Source organism: Agelaius phoeniceus, chromosome 2 (assembly GCF_051311805.1).
Source record: "Agelaius phoeniceus isolate bAgePho1 chromosome 2, bAgePho1.hap1, whole genome shotgun sequence".
NCBI classification, from domain to species: Eukaryota; Metazoa; Chordata; class Aves; order Passeriformes; family Icteridae; genus Agelaius; species Agelaius phoeniceus.
The window spans coordinates 77,721,698-77,739,162 of record NC_135266.1 but is presented as its reverse complement, the minus strand read 5'-3'; the positions used below and the strand labels follow the sequence as shown (position 1 = coordinate 77,739,162).

The window sequence follows — 17,465 nt, the reverse complement described above, 5'->3', positions numbered from 1 at the left end:
TCAGTCTATCTCTAAGGAGCCCCCTGTAGTCTTGCACTTTCTACACAAAAACAGGTACAACTGTATTTGTTAATTTTGCCAATGCCTACACTGCTCATTGTCTGACATTGCTTCCCATTAAACTCAATAACCTATATATTTTCTGATTACAGTCAGGTTTCTGATGCACATTCTTGAACATTCTTTGAAAATCCTTACTAGAAAACCCAAACCCACTTCCTCAACAGACTCTCAGTCTGTGGATTCATTTAAAAATTAAAATGATGAAGCTGCTACATAAAACGTAAGACTTTTGTTTGTGTAACTGCATTGACCTCTCATTTGTCTCTAAATAACTCTATATTCTTAACCTGGTAAGACTCTGCCCATATAGACTTTGAACAGTCTGTGAAAACAACTTTAAGATGTTCCTTGTATCAAGTTCTTCCTTCTTAACATTTCTTGTTAAAATAATTCTGCTGAACAATCATGTAACATATTATGTTTTTGAGCAGGTACATCTACTGCAAACAGAACTGGGTACTAAATTAGAAATGAGATGAAATCTAAAATTGACAGAATAAAATTCAAAGAAATTATTACATTATAGGTAAAAAGCAAAAATAAAATTTATTTTAAAATACAGTACTCATAAATGACACTACACTTAGTATTAAAACTTCAGCTCCCTGACTTTTAAAAAAAATATTTGGCTGATTTAGAAAAACATAGCAAAAATGCAAAGTCAAACCAGGAGACCAACTAGCAGATGCAGTGAAACTTAAATGTATTCCTGTAAGTGACTTGAGAGCTTTGCAGCCTAACACAAATATTTCTAGTAATTTTCTCATGAAACCCATTGAATGCATTGGAGAAATGTGGCATGGGCTCAAAAGTTCACTGAGACCACCAAGACCACTTTGCAAATATTTAATGTTAAGGAAGAATATTTAATGTTAAGGAAGAACATGAGCATATGCTTAAAGTAGAAAGTAACAGCACAGTGAAACAAAAAATCTAATTATATTATTATGCTAAGCTTTTACCTTTCCAAAATTCCCTTTTTCATTTGGAGAGAGACAAACTCTCTAAAGCAGAAAAAACTACGTATCACAACAACAAAATACAGGATGCAGAGTTTTTATTTTAAGGAATCCTATCCATTAGAACAATGGTTTTGTTAAATACACGGAACAGAAATTTGAATATCCTAGTCTGGCAGGATCAGATAAAAATCAAAACAGGAGACAAAGCCTAAAAAGTAGAAGGATTTGTTCTACTGCTTTATCTGTTGAACCATATAAAACAGTCCGCGCTTGTATTCGTATTCAAAATCTCAGTGGACCAGGCATATAAAAGAATCCAAAATGAAAACGTAAACCTAGATATTGCTACTGTTTCATTAAACTTGCAGTTTGACTTTGCAATTTAACAACTATTTGGAACAAATCAAATACAATTATTGTTATTATGACTTGAAAAGGCTCAGTGAAATTTTAAATACTTCCATAACTTCCAGGAAGCCAAAACTCTGCAACTTGAAAGCAAGAAAAATTTCATCTTTTCAAAAAGAGAACAAAGGCAAAACCAATTCTTATTTGCCTATCATAAGTTCATACCCAGAATATTTTCCTTGGAACACCATTTATACTTTTTAAAACAAGTTGTATAATGCACAAAATTTTTATTGAACTCTGCCTACCTGGAAAGATTAACTGATAAATAGTAAATAATAAATAGCAAAAAAGAAAGTAAAGCAAATAATACTAGAAAAAAAACAATTAAGGAAGAACTTTGCCAATATCCACTGTTGATAAAACAGCAAAAAAATTCACTGCAGTGACAATATTTATAAAAATGAGCAATAAATAAACAGTATGCCCTAGTGTCTAGAAGACATATTTCAGATAATTAGGAACAATGGCATCTTATAGTACCTTCCATTGCCCTTTTAAAGAAGACTTTACAACTTCCACAGGTGAGTACTCCATAGTGGCAACCTGAAGCCTCATCACCACAGATGAGACAAATCTTCTGGGGTAGTGATTCGAAACTGAACTGAGAACATTGGCTGGTTTCCGTATCTGGCCTTGAGAAGAAAAAGAATTAAAAGAAATGAAAGATCTAGCTTTGTGCAGTTAACTACTTACCTGTATTAAGGAGTTTTATATTAAAAACTTCTTTTTAAAATTTGTAGTCAAGATACAGAAGGACACGAAAAAAATAAAGTATGATTGCCTTTCTGCTTAATGGTTTGTCTCTACTATGGTAATACAGGAAAGCATTGCAAAAAAAAGCAGAAAGTTATATTTTAAACCATTTAGCAAAAAAGGTACCATCTAGGACACTCTGTTAAAATGTTCATCTTCCTCAGATCAACAACTCTTGTGAGTGGAGTCATACTGATGATTTTTTTTTCCTGTACAGAGACAGAATCACATAGATGTCAATTGAATTTCAAAGGCCTCTTTCACATGGGAAACATAAAATTTCATTTCAACGAAAAAAATCTTTAATAATCAGCTTTTCACCCCCCATTCAGATGCAGTATTCTCAGCAGTAACTAAGTCTGATGGGGATATCAATGATATTTCAATTTGTCTCCAAGGCAGACTAATCTAGGTAACCACTGCATTTACTAAAAAAAAGGATACCCATACCTGCAACATTGCATGCACCTTTTGTTGCATCTACTTGTAGGTAATACAGATCTCAGCAGGATAGTACACCATTTCATTCAAGCAAATCAATATACAAGTATTTCAGTTTTTCTTTTTCGTGTGAAACCAAATGCTTTTTGTGGTGTTGGATTTTTTGGGTTGGTTTTTTGGTTTTGGTGTTGTTTTTATTTTTAGCTTTTTGGTTTCTTTGGTTTTTTTTTTTTTTTTTTTTGGTTCTTTTTCAAATTGGAAAGTATTTTGGAAAATATTTAGGTATTGATGAATACGGTATCGCTGAAAGTGAGGACATGCTAGAAAACCTGCACGCTGTGTCCCGGGGCCGGGCACTGGCTCGGACATGGGCGGCCCTGAAGTCCCGCAGCGATAACAAACCAACATCCCTGGGGCGTCACCGTGCCCAAAGCCTTGAGGCGCCAGCTGCGGAGCCGGGGCACCGCGGCGTGCTCAGGCAGCGCGGGGAATGCGAACGGGGCTGCGGCCACTACCTAGAGCCCAAAAAGGCCCTGGCCGAGAGAAACTTTATCCTTCCTTCAGCATCCCCTTAACATCTCCCCGAGGCGCCCACCGCGCGGCACGCCCGCCCGCCCGCCCCTGCGGAGAAGGAGGAAGAGGAGGATGAGGCGCGGAGCTCTCCCGCCGCGCAGCGCGATCCCCCCCCGGTCCCGTCCCTCAGCGAGCCCCCCGCCGCCGCCGCCGCCTTACCGCGCGTAGCCGAGGTAGGGCGGGCAGAGCTGGGGCAGGCCCTCCTTGAGCACGGCGGCAGGGAAGCCCAGCGGCTGGTGCCCGTTCAGCCCCAGGGTCGGGTAGAGCCCCGGCGGCGCGGCCGAGGTGGAGGGCAGGCTGTCGGGCGGCGCCGCCGGCCCGTAGGCGCCGGCCAACAGGGTGGGCTCCGCCTTGTAGAGGACGCACTCCAGCGAGGGCTCCTGCCCGGCCCGCGGAGCCTGCGGGTAGTCGTGGCAGCCCGCCGCGGGGGTGGCCCTGCCGCCCGGATAGCGGGCGGCGAGGCCGAGTCCCTCCTCCTTGATCTTCATGACGGGCTGGATGTCGCCGTAGGCGAAGGGCCCGTCCTTGGCGTCGGGCGGCGGGAAGCCGTAGGCCGGCAGCTCCGGGGCGGGGGGCGAGCAGCGCGGCACCGCGCCGCCCTCGTACTCCGCCCCGTCCAGCAGCTGCCGCGTGCGCGAGGCCAGGAAGGCCGAGTTGAGCGGCAGCAGCGGCACGTGCAGGTATTCCTGCCCCGGGTCCCCCGCCCGGGACCCGCCGGGCAGCGCCCCGACACCGGGGACATCGCCCTTGGACGCCGTGGTGGGACACTCCGCGCCGGAGCCCGGCCCCGCCGGCCGCGGTTTAGCGGCAGGGACCAGGGCGTCGCCGGGCGGCCAGAGCGCGGCGGGCCGCGGCGGGGGCTGCGAGGGGCCCGGCGCTCCCGGGGCGGCTTCGGCCGCCTTCTGCGAGGCGCCGCTGCTCATCGGGCCGTCGGGCGCCTCCTCCGCCTCGAAGTAGGACCAGGGCGCCGCGGCCACGGTGGAGCTGGCATGAGCCGCAGGCGCCAGGAAGGTGTCCAGGACGGTGTCCAGGGAGTCCTTGACCAAGAGGGAGCCGCTCCCTGGCTGGTAGCAGAGGGAGTCCCGGCCGTCTTCCCGCCCCAGATGGTGCTGTTGCTGCTGCGCCTCTTCCTCCTCCTCCTCCTCCCCTTCCTCCTCCTCCTCCTCCTCCTCTTCGTCCTCCTCCTCGTCGCTGCTCTTGGGGTAAAGCAGTCCGTCCAGGGAGATGTCGACGGACTCCGCTTCCTCGCGGAAGGGATCACAGCCAGGCTGACCCTGCAGCAGGACCGCCCCGTCTGTGGCAGGCGGAGGCGCTCTGGGCTCCTTGGCTTTCACCTCGGTCATGCTGTCCCGGGGCAGCGATGGACGCCTGCGAGTCTCCGGCAGCGACAGAGCGCGGGCAGCCGGGCAGCGGCGGGGTGCGAGCAGCCGGGCTGCTCCTTACATCCTGGACGTGCCCGCAGCGGCGGTGGCGCGGCTCCTGCTCACATGGCGCTGCCCGCGGGGGGACGGCTCTGCCCCGGCCCCTGCCGCCGGGACGGGGGTGACTCGGAGCCGGGGGCGGTGCAGCCTGGAGAGGGGAAACGATGGGAGCGTGTGCGGGAGGCGTGCAGGAAAGGTGGGTCCCTGCCAGGCTCCGGCGGTGGCGGACAGGCTGACTCCGCGCTCCGCTCGTCCCCCGAGTGTTTCCCACCGCCCGGGCGGGCTGGCCACGGGCTCCACGCCCCTCGCCCGTCCCTCCCTCCCCGCCCCTCCTCGCCTCCAGCCCCGTCCCTTAACGGGGGTCTGCGCTGCGGGGCGCGGGCTGCCGCCTCCCGGTCCCAGCGGTGCGCGCCGCTTCTGGGAACCGCTGCTCCTCCAGCGGCCCTTCCATCGGCTCCTCCTCCGCTCCGCCTGTCCCCCTCCCATCGCTCGCCGTGCCCGCATCCCTTTCCCATCGTATCCGGCGCCCTGTGCCTTAGGTCAGCGCTTTTTGGCTTCTCCTGACCATCTCCCTGTCTTCTCATTCCTTTCCCCCCACCTCTTGTGCCGCTGCTTCGTCCTCTCGCTTCACCATCCCATGAAGTGCGGCTCTGCACTGAGCAGAGGGCACAGCCTTCGGGTATGTCGCTGCTTTGGGGAGCAGAAAGACAAGCTTTACTTATTTGCAGCGACGGCTCCCTTTTGTCTGTTTTTCACTGTCCCCTTCAGACGTTCAATGTAGTTTTTCGTGATTAAGCTCTGTTCCAAAGCCCCTCCTGACGCAAGATCCGTTTTCCAGTAGCAAGAAAACCAAAGCATTGTAAAGTTCTTTATGTGCCATTACAGGACGTCAAAGCATCCTTTACACCAAGTATCACAACGTCTTTTCGGCAAAAGATTTGGAAAGTGGGGCATTCATTTCTTCTTGATTTTAATTTCTTTGTCAGGGAAATGAGAGGACATTTTAGAAGGACTGGCTGGCCAGCCTGCATGTAGCAGGTTGCAATTCAGCCCAGGTTAGATCTCACCAAGAAGCTGTCACCAGCTAATTGCTGGCATTTTGTGGAAAATGCTGGCTTTGTGGCAGAACCCACTCAACTCAATAAGACAGCTACTAATGTGGGGAAAAAATCCCCCAAAAACCAATGCAACCTTTAATATACTTTTCATTATATAGAAATCTGAAGAAAGAAATTTGAGTTGAAAGATACAGAGAATAAATTGGTGCAGGAGTAGTCCTCCTGGCTTTAAGCAGAATCAGTATATTTTTGGATAATTAAAGTGTGCTGCTAAATCCTTGGTTATACCCTGTAGGTGTAACATGCTGTTTTGAAAGGAAACAGCTTTCTTTCAAGAAAAAAAAAAACACAAACAACTGTGATCACCACAAAATAGTTGCTTTTGTTGTTTTACTTTCCAAACACCTTCTTACTGAAAAGGACAGCTTCTCAGGGAGATAAACATAACTGTTGGAAATTATTTTAGTTTTATTAAATCATATAAGGCAAGTTTATAGAAGCAGCAACTTCCCACAAACCTTATTCAATGTGGTGTGTACTTTCTACATTATTCTTGTCAAAACACTACTAGCTTATAGACTGCTTTGTGACTGCTTTTTTATTCCTTTAGGAATAAACAGAAGAAAATCTTTATTTTTTTGGTATTCAAAAGAATTGTGGCAATATGATAATTAGCGGCATTTTAAAACTCAGATGTTATTGTGGGCACCTCTATACACATTTAGAAGGCTCAACAGTATGATACACTTTCAAGTACACTTGTTGAGTATAGGAACATTTCTTGAACAGCAGTGTTTCACTCTCTTGATGTTGCATGGGAAAGAACTGTTTGTCCAGCAAGTACCAGGAGTTGAAGATATTTTCACAAAATCTATCAGTGGGACCAATGGTAAAAGAATTATTTAAGAGGTGCAATCCAGTTCTGTAATGACATGACATTAAAATAATGTGAAGTGCTTCAATGACTAATGAGTTTCTGTTTTGCTTGCTACAAAATTTTTCCCAAACCTGCCTTTTCTCAGAGGAGAGAGAAGTTCATCTCCAGTACTGTTCATCTCCATGCTTGTTTTGGTTTTCCCCTGATGTTGCATGCTTAGTCAGCTGGTTGTCATGCCTTTTTATTGCCACTGCCTTGCTTTCTCATTTCCACTTCCCCATATGCACACAGCATTTATGGCCTGCATCTTTACAAAAGTGTGCTCCAAAGACATGTTTCCTTACAGTGACTTCCCCCCTTCCTACTGCTTCTGGACTAGGAAGAGATGAGAGCCAGAGATGGCCTGAATAGAGGGTCCTGAAAGGAAAGCAGTACTGAGCAGTTTCCACTCACTGCTGCTCATGACTTGTCCATTGAAATTCTACACCAACAAGTCTATGAGACTGTAAACACCTACATATTTACCAGAAATATAAATACTTACTACTTGCATTATTTTTCTAAATGTTAGCATTTAAATATTGTCCAGGTTTTCTGCTGTGCTTCCTAATTTCATTTTTAGGACCTGACAAATGTACTCAAATATTTAATGGCAACAGGAATTATGCTGAGTTTTCATTGCTTAAGGAAAATATTTGGGGTTCTATATCCTTAAGAAATTCATTGGACCTAAGTGAGTGGACATTAATTTATATTGGCTTCACATGATTTCTATGAACTTTCGCTGGAAACTTTTTCTGTTTTCTTTACATTATTCTGTCCATAACCCTTGTGCCCGTATCTGGAAGTGTTCAAGGTTAATAGTGGGGCATTGAGCAATGTGATCTAGTGAAAGGTGTCCCTGCCCCTGAGAGGGGATTTGGAATTAGGTGGTCTTTAAGGTCCCTTCCAACCCAAGGTGTTCTGTGATTCGTTTCTTTTGCTCTTAGATTTTCTCACATCATTTGGAATCTTTCCCTGATATTGCTATGGTACCACAGGTGTTTTGATAAGAACATTTCAAAATATGTCCTCAATTTTTTTAGCAGTCTACCATTGTCATTTCTTAATTTTCATTTATTCACTTTGTTGGTATGTCAATCAACATCAAAGAAAAACATATGGCATATCTTTGACTAGTTTTCATTTGCAAGCCATTAAAATCGAAACTGATATTTTCAAATCCAACCTAAAAATGACAGGTCTTTATATTCAATAATATTTTATTATTTCTTTATATTCAATAATATTTTAATCAATATAAAATTTTCAAAGAGCAAACTGTATGAAAGTACTTATGTACAGACCTATTTTGAACCCAAAAGTAAAGCACTGGGGAGTTTGATTGATACTCTCGCATTTTTAAAAATTCTGTGAGATTGTGAAAATATATCTGAGAGCTCAAATAAGTTGTGTCTATTTTCTTGCTCTGTTCAAGAAGTGTGGATGAGTAAAAGCTGCACTGAACAAAATTTCTCATCTGTGTTGCTTTTCAGCACGATTCTTGTATAAAATGTCAACAAGAATAGCAATAGAATTGTACTGATAACTCCCATTGTAATGCTCTAGATTTGTACTTGATTTTTTAAGTAGTTCCTGAGTATTTTAAGTAGGTCCTGAGTCTGACCATTCAGCCATTCAACGGTACACTTTTAAACAGCAAAATTTTTTTACAGACCCTTTGAAATATTTCTGATGGTTTTGGCTTAAATAAAAAGACAATGTTCTTTGAGAAACAAGACAAATACACAGCCTCCTCAAACAGTACAAATATCAAAATCACATACTTTTTCTATGATGACTTTTTTTTAAAAATATCTTGAAGTATGGGCTGAAGGTCAAAAAGATATAAGTTCCTTTTCTCACACTAAAGTGTTCCATTTGTATGCCAAGATTGCTCCATATAAACAGTGAGTGAGCTAATGTTTGACTCTGGAAAATGACAGATTAATTACACTGAGTTAGTGTCTTAGCCCATACAGACCTTTCTTACAACATTGTTCTGCACAGCCTGTTGGAGAACAGAACTTAGAAGATAAAAATAATACTGGTTTCCTTTTTTTCAGTTAATCAGTGGCTCACAGTTTTGTACTATCATTGTGCAGGACATAGTACAACCAAAAATGTGATTCACTTCTTATAAACAGAGAGGAGGAGAGCCTGCTTCAAACAGTTTATGAGTTCATGGCCAAAACTAAAAAGCAGCTTGCATAAGGAGAGACAGAGAGGCTTTTGCTTCTATCACAGAAGTAACATTTTTATTTTAAAAAAATAGACCTCCATAATTGTATGAAAAGCCCCACATTTCAGCATGTAGTGTAGACAATAAAAACATAATACTGTCATGTGAATAACAGCACATTCTTGTTATGTTACAATTTTTGGAGACATTTCTTTCCATGGTTTCATCCCTATTCTGTAAAAATTTAGACCCCCAGTTATCAGGCTGAATTTCACTTACGTTAGGGTGCCAGCAGAGATTAAATATGCTCTTCTCAGAGATCATGATTTTGGATAGCTGCTAAGCCATGGAAGCACTCAGCATCAGGAATATGATTTGATGGTAACTGTTCACATCTGAACCTGGTGATTAGGCTTCCATAGTCAGGTAAGAGTCATAGATGTCTGTAGGTACCATTTTTCTGGAGCTCTTCAGACACTTTGTGTCTTGTTAAAGACATAAAGGACTTCTTTGATCTGAAGCACTCAAAGAGCCATGATTTTTGGCAGTGCAGTGTCGATGCCTAAATGAAGAGGTATGAATGGAGTCCTAAATCCTTAAAATGCAGTATCAATGTGCCCTGCTATCAATGTGCATTGTTTAGAGTCATAGTTTCAGAAACTGTGCTGTAAGCATGCTTTCATTTCCTCTAAGCAAGGGCATGTTACAAGGTAATTAATCTCTGTGGTCTGTTATCAGGTGTTTTGTTAGCTTAAGCTAAACCATCAGATTTACGAAAAGCTATCAAAACTATTGGTTTACTAAATGCAAGGGTGTACTAAAACATATTGTAAGTGCAAAAGGCGTTGGGAAACAGCGAGGTAGGTGGCAAAGAAGGTAAGCAATAGAGCTGTAAAAAGAGGTGAGGGAAAAGGAAGCTAATCACAGTGCATGTTACATAATTTTTTGCTCTCAGGTGCTAAAGTTCCCACAGGCATAATAGCAATATGGAAGGTGCAGTGGACTGTGAGACACTTTTATCTTTATATATTGTCTAAAGGGAGGAAACAGATGGGTATTGAGTGACAGTTATGAAAGTGGTAGCTCTTTCTGGTACAGGAGTCGTATATTTTATTTATTGTTCTTTGTTTGTTTGTGTTTTGGCTAACGCTCACTGAAATGCAGAATATAATAAACTTGTTGCTGAGTAAATAAGCTGGAACATGAGGAGTGAAAAAAAAAAAGAGAGAAAAGAGAAAAAGAAGCTTTCTGTTTTTATGCCCCACAGAGAATGTCCTTGCTTGCTGGATAACATCCTCAAAAACCATCTCAATTATTTTATCAGTGAATGCACCACCTTGAGGTGTCAAAGGGCACCTGCTATGCTTCCCTCAAGGTCTAGCTGGCGAACTTTGACCCAAACCCACCATCTTCCTCAAAATGGTTTTGTTCCAGTGTAGCCTCAGGAAAACGAAATAAACATTGCTTTGTGTAAAATATGATATTCAATTATCTTTATATATGAAATACATATTTTATATAAATATGTTAAGTGGCTGTATAAAGATGATTGAACCCAGTGCTGCTGGGTGGAACAAGATGACATTGTACTACTCCCCTCCCAGCAGTATAATATTTGTGATGTTGCAGCAAGTCTTGTTTGCTGGCTGGAGAGGAAGTTGCAACCAGTGATACTAAACAGCTGTTAGCATCTCTGAAATTTAGAAAGAAGTAGTCAGTAGATCTTCAGAAGTATTAAAACCAATATCCTGATTGAATTGTGTATGCTAAGTAATCATAGAAAAGAAGGTAACAATTGGATAGGGCCTTACGAAATACACAAGTAAGTTTGGTAATCCAAATTTATGTTAAAATGCTTTTTAATACAGAGATAAAAGAGCGTTGAACATAACTATGGCAGTTTCTTAAGAGTTCAAAAGCTGATTGAAATAGAAGCAATCTTGAAGTTGAATCACACTATAAGTGGAAGTAGGAATAATTTTCTTTTATTTTGGTACAGCCTTTGCTGCCAACTTTAATTTCATAAGAACCATCCTTCCTATGTAAATTCAAGGCATCTTAGCAAGGATTAATTTTCCATCAAATTATTATATTCACCAGCTTTTCTTCCTGTTTCTACTTACAGTCTAATAGTCCACCAGGAACTTGGTTGTCCCATTAAATTTTAAAACTGACTCTTCAGCCTTGAAATATTCACAACCTGCTCTGAATGATCAGTTTTTCATAACCACTTGTTAAAGACAAAGCGTGGCAATGTAGTATTTTTCTATAATTCGCAGAGAATCAAGGAAAAATGTGGGGTCCTGAACCTGGAGAGAATAACCCCCAGAACCACCACAGGATGGAGCTGACCTGCTGGAAAGCAGCTCTGCAGAGAGACCTGGGGTCCTGGTGGACAACAAGCCATGAGCCAACAGTGTCTTTGTGGCTGAGAAGGCCAGTGAGATTCTGGAGTGCATCAGGAGGAGCAGTTCTGCAGGTCGAGGGAGGAGATCCTGCCCCTATATTCAGCCCTGGTGAGGCACATCTGGAGTGCTGTGTCCAGCTCTGGGCCCCTCAGTACATGGAGCTCCTGGAACAGCTCTAGCAGACAGTGGAAACATGATGAGGGGTCCAAAGTATCTCCCTTACAAGGACAGGCTGATGGAGCTGGGCCTGTTCTGGCTCAAGAAGAGACACTTGAGAAGGGACCTCACCAATGTATACAAGTATCTGAAGGGAGGGTGCCAAGAAGATGGACCAGGCTCTTCTCAGTGGTACCAAGCAATAGGACAAGAGGCAACAGGCAGAAGCTGATGCACAGAAGTTCCACCTGAACGAGGGGAAGAACTTCTGTACTCTGCAGGTGACTGAGCCCTAGAGGAGTTTGAACAGAGAGGTTGTAGAGTCTCCCTCACTGGAGATAATCAATAATCATCTGGACACAATCCTGTGCCATGTGCTTAAGGATGGCACTGCTTGAGCAAGGAGGTTGGACCAGATGACCCAATGTGGTCCCTTTCTTGACTTGACTCATTCTGTTATTCTGTGAAAAATGTAACTGTGGGGTGAAGAATGGATGCAATGTATGAGGATTATCTGTGAAGGTGTCCATGTGTTTGGCAATTCTGGGTAGAAATGCTAAAATGCAAAGGAAGGTGCCCTGTGATGTTAAAATTAAGCAAAGACTGAGGCAGAAGACCTTCACCTTTTGAAATGTTCAGTTCTACCCAGAAGCTGCATGACAGTAAAATCTACTCAAAATATTGCCAAGTTTGTGAATCAGCCAGCCATTAAAGTACTGGAATATTCAACTCTGAATTTTGCATCAAGTACTTGAATGCTATCAATCAGCACAGCTAAATGAGATCCAGAGGAGGAACTAGCTTAAAAACTGTCAAGGGACCAATATTCTTTAATTCTCCCAGTTCAAAAGTTCCCTTAAAGTGTGTTACTGGAGGGTAATAAATGTAAGGTCATTGTTTCCTAGGAAGCCTAGAGGACTGTCACATTTTTTGGGTCTGGATACTTGTCTAAACAGTAAACTGCTGTCAGTGTCATACAAAACCAGTACTTCATATCTGACTGACTGAAAAGGGATAAGTTGTTCCCAATTCTTGGGAAAGGAAGCATGATTCTGAATTGAGAGACAAAAAGTATTATCAATAAACTCACAACTGGAGATTTGTCAGGCAAACATTGTACTTACATATAATCAGATTTTAATTTATTACTCATTATTGAATAAAAAAGGGCTAGGTTTAAGCCATAAGCCTGCTAAGCACTGATTTGGATGTGAAATGTTAAACAGCAGGAAGTGAAGGGAAGATATACCCCTGCAGGTTCACGATTGCTCCATTTCTTAAATGAATCAAAGAAAATTAAACTTCATTGCTGAAATTTAACATTACTACATGCCATTTATAAATTCAATCAATAGTGAAACTTGTCTGGAATATGAAAAATGTCACCACTTTAATTAAATGGAATCTTCTGTAAGGTGTGAAGGGTGTCTAAACTGAACTGGAATAAATCCTGTGCTGATTTGCCACAGAGTAAAACCTTCAAGTTACACAAGCTATTTTCATGTCCACCTGAAATGACAATTTGCAGATGAGTCCCTTAACTAGACATGGAAAGATGTAGAGACATGGTTCCTTGTGCTTTGTGCTAACTCCAAAGAAGCAAATTTATTCATGTCAGTGTAGGGCACAGACTTTCTCATGCTGATTTTGACAAGCTCTGGCTAAAATATTCCTTTGTCAGATAATCTTGTTAGTTCTGTTATTACTGGTAATTGCTGGTGTGTCTCGGTCCCTCTGGGAGCCTCTCAGGAGCCCTAGGCCAGTCCCGAGTGGGCAGACACCGGGGGGAGCAGCCCCGACACAGCCGACAGCGGGGAGACACTGTCTGTGTGTGCCCCGAGGGTGCTGAGGGCACCTGGGCTGGCAGGGAGACACTCTCTGTGTGTGCCCCGAGGGTGCTGAGGGCACCTGGGCTGGGGGGAGACACTCTCTGTGTGTGCCCCGAGGGTACTGAGGGCACCTGGGCTGGGGGGAGACACTGTCTGTGTGTGCCCCGAGGGTGCTGAGGGCACCTGGGCTGGGGGGAGACACTGTCTGTGTGTGCCCCGAGGGTACTGAGGGCACCTGGGCTGGCAGGGAGACACTGTCTGTGTGTGCCCCGAGGGTGCTGAGGGCACCTGGGCTGGCAGGGAGACACTGTCTGTGTGTGCCCCGAGGGTGCTGAGGGCACCTGGGCTGGGGGGAGACACTCTCTGTGCCCCGAGGGTGCTGAGGGCACCTGGGCTGACAGCAGGGAGACACTGTCTGTGTGTGCCCCGAGGGTACTGAGGGCACCTGGGCTGGGGGGAGACACTCTCTGTGTGTGCCCCGAGGGTACTGAGGGCACCTGGGCTGGGCGCCTGTGCAGCACAAGAGACACCAGAGACATCGGTAGAAGAGAAAGGGCCGACTCTTAGCAGGGGTTAATCCAAGGTTTTATTAGGATCCCAAAGGAGCTCCTGCACCTCAGGGGCCTCCTGCCGAGAGCTCGAGGAGCTGTGCCAAGGGTACACTTAAAGGGAGGTGGAAACCCAAAGTAGATAACATTTTACCAACCAATGAGTGACCCTAAGGGATGGATGCTGGGGGATAGACATTTAGGACAGCGTATGGGGCAAGGCTTGGGGGGCTGACCCCTGGCCTCTGGCTCATCACTCGACGACCTGGATCAAAACTTCGGATGGAGGGGATGGGATGCTGGGTGATTGACAGAGAGCCAGGGTGGGGGTTTGGGGATGATCTCATCCTGGGAGAGGGATAACACAGGTAAAGGGAGGGGGGTACAGTCTGGGATAAACCATTTGGGAAAAATATGGGGATACAAAACAAAACTACTTCAAAGTATTACAAAGTATAAAAACGCACTACAACACTAGTGCTGTGATCATCCTTAGAGGTGTCTGTCACTGATCAGAGGTCCCAGTTCTATGTTAGGTATTTAACAGAAAAAAGGTCTCTTTAAAACCTCTTACAGAAAATGATATTAAATTAGAGTCATCTAAACAAAAGACAAATGTTAAGATCATTGTGCAGTTTGTTTTAGAAATAGATACATGTCAGGGGGATGTTCACTTAATACAACCCTAGAAGAAGACAGAGGCCTGCTACATCTGTTAATCACCCTCCCCTAAAATTAATCCCAAAATAAACTGCCCTAGAAATTCTGGCCATAACACATATTACAGGGATATTTTAGGGTGTGTTTCTCTTGACTTCTGCTGACCTTAGGCTAAAAAATGACAGCTACATTTTTCACTTTGGAGGGCCAGTGCACACACTGGGAAATCTAAAACCAAAAAAAAATTGTGTACTGTGCTGCTAACTGTGGGGCTCTCCTTGCCATGAAATGAAAAAAAAATACTATCACTGCTCATGGAAAAGTAGATAAGTGAGGTAGGAACAAGGTTATCAGAGTAGTGACAGCTGGTAGCAGGAGGGATGAAGGAGGCAATGTGTAAGAAGGAGAAGACCTGGTGACACCAATGCCATGGTTACATTTTGGGTACTCGTGGGAAGTTTCTGCTGCAGGGACAGAAGCCTGGCTGGCCTTGTTTTATCATAATTCTGTTCATCCTGTTCTTTTGCATGACTTATTCCCAGCAAAACCTGTGTTAACCAGAACCTCAAGACTTCTGCAATATTTCCAACAGGTAGACTGCCACAAATCTGCTTACATTAGCCTAAAAATCTGAACAGAGTGATTAGATAGAAATATGGTCTGAAATAGTGTGTAAGTTCAGTTTTTAATAGAATACAATTAATAAATGAATAGGACACTTGTTTTAAGCTATTGGAAGTCACCAGCAAAAAAAGTGGAGGAGAATAAATAATTTAAATATAGTAATGTTCTTGCATTTTATATAGTTTTATAAATTATATAGTATACAAACATGCCTATTATAAATGTTTATATTATATACAATGTAATGTAAATGACATGAATGTATTAAAGTCCCCCAGATTATTACTATGGATTTAAGGAATATTCTTAATATCCTGATGTCCAATGATGTCCAAACTGTAACATTCCTCTGAGTGCTAAGAGAATATTTTCCCCTTTGGCCCAAGGACAGAAAATACGAGTGACATAAACAAAATGGATTTTTTTAAATCTACTAGCAAAACAGGGACCATTTAAGGTTAAAACTATAAGTCAAGCTTTCCTTATTTGACTTCATATCTATTCTTTTATTGATATATTTTTAAAATCAGTACATGGCATCTTTTCCTTTGGTTTTTGCCTCTGGGCTTTATGTGTCTTGTTATATTCATCCTTTTACAAAGAAATAAGGGAAATTAATATGACCAAAAAAACCCCACCATGTCTGATCCTAAAGGAAATCTGAGTTGGAGCCACAGCTCTGTGTTTTAGGCATCATTATGAAATCAAGGTAAAAGCAGTTTTTGAGTAAGCAAATCATAAATGCAAATTCCATCTTAAATCAGAAAATGATCCTGACATGTTTAGATGCCTCTTGTAGACTGATATATCCATTGAGCTGTTTGTTACTAATGCAGGATTTCTCTCCCCAGAAAAGGTTTCTGTCTCTGGTTTAAGCCTCAGCCAGTAAATGTTCCAAAGCATTAGCAGTAGTTCTGAAAGGATATGAAGAATGTTCCATTTCACCAGAACATTAAAAAGCTTTCAAGTAGAACAGAATGCAGTTACCTGAATAAGAACCAGGTCACAGCACTAGAACTGCTCCCCTGACCCATACAAAAGCAGCATTTGTTATCTTTTTGAAATGATGACTGATATTAAAGATGTGGCACAGTGACTCAATAGATATCTACACTGTGCAGGAGGGACCTGAACAGGAGTATCAAAAGTAATTTTTCAGGAAAATATTAAAAATATTAAGTCTTACAGTTGATTTTTTATATATTTATCACTCTGAGGCCTTGTACAATCAAGACTGCAAGAATTATGAGGACAAGAAGCAAGCAATCAAGATGTAATTTAGCCTATCATACCAATAAAGAAATGCAATGGAGGAAGCAGACTAAGTTTTTCTTCTTATTTTTCCAAACCAGTGATGGCTCAGTGTAGACCATGGTCTGAGTTTTGAACCTACAGTATTCTGTGACAATTGTGAAGTGACATTCTTAGACTGATGTAATTTTAGAAAGATAAGAAATTAATCTCTCTGGAAACTGAACTTTCTTGTAAAAGACAACCATCTCAAAGTTTATCTGAACAAAATCAGCCAAACCTCGGTTGGAGGCTGTACATGCCTTTTGATTTTAAGTGTTTCATAGTGTAAAGCCTTTGTTACAGCTCATCCATTAGGAAAGGTGGGAAAGCAGCCTGCTGGTTATGGAAACATTACTCATAGATGAGTGATAATGTGGGAAGTCACAATACTTGTTGAAAAAATAGATGTACTGCAATGGAATTTTTTTTTCCTTTTTGAATTATTGCACAAGTGGATTATTCTAATCCTAAAAATTCCTCTACATTTTATTTATCAGAAGGAAAAAGAAAAAAAAAAGAGGGGAAAAAAAAAGCCTTGGTAGCAGGTCTGAAATCTTTTAGTGGAACATATTGAGTGTTGAGCGTGTAGTCTGAGATCCAGGAAACTCCTGCTCAAATTACAGAACCAGGAATATTCAATAAGAAACATCCATTTGTTGAAGTAATAAGTAGAAATGTACTCTCTCTCTGTCTGTCCTGGACAAACTAGAAAGCTTTCTAAATGTCTTTGATCTCTTCATATGAAAGACCCGTCACAGCTCTGTACAGTTCCAGTTTACCTGGGCAGGGATAAATATTTGATAAAAAGCCAGGAAGATGCTTTGACTAACTAAAACCAAATCCAAAGCTACAGAAAACAAAACAAAACAAAAAATCCCCACGAAACAAAACAAAACAAACAAACAAAACTGTGATGACTATGATCCTCATGGAATATACTGCCCTTGGAGCAAGGAAAGCCAACATCACCTTGGGCTGTATAAGTGCAGCCAGTGGGTGCAGGAAATCACCCTTCCCCTTCCCTTGTACCTCCACTCATGGGGTACATCTGGAATGCTGTTCCAGTTCTGGCCTCCCCAGTACAAGTAAGCCATGGGTGTGCTGGAATGAGACTCGTGGAGGTCACCAGTGGTCAGGGAGCCAGAGCACTGAACTTACAAGAAAAGA

At 42.9% G+C, this 17,465-nt stretch overlaps 1 protein-coding gene across 1 annotated transcript in view; it reads right to left on the bottom strand.

The window, feature by feature from the left end:
* The window catches only part of PGR (progesterone receptor), a 38,669-nt gene extending 33,753 nt beyond the window's left edge, over positions 1-4,916 (bottom strand). Inside the window, exons 1-2 of the mRNA XM_054654611.2 lie at positions 3,363-4,916; positions 1,917-2,068 (exon numbers count right to left, since the gene is read on the bottom strand). Of these exons, the coding sequence (XP_054510586.2) occupies positions 1,917-2,068; positions 3,363-4,546 (1,336 nt within the window). The 5' untranslated portion in view covers positions 4,547-4,916. The remainder of the gene's footprint in view (positions 1-1,916; positions 2,069-3,362) is intronic.
* Positions 4,917-17,465: the final 12,549 nt, after the last annotated feature.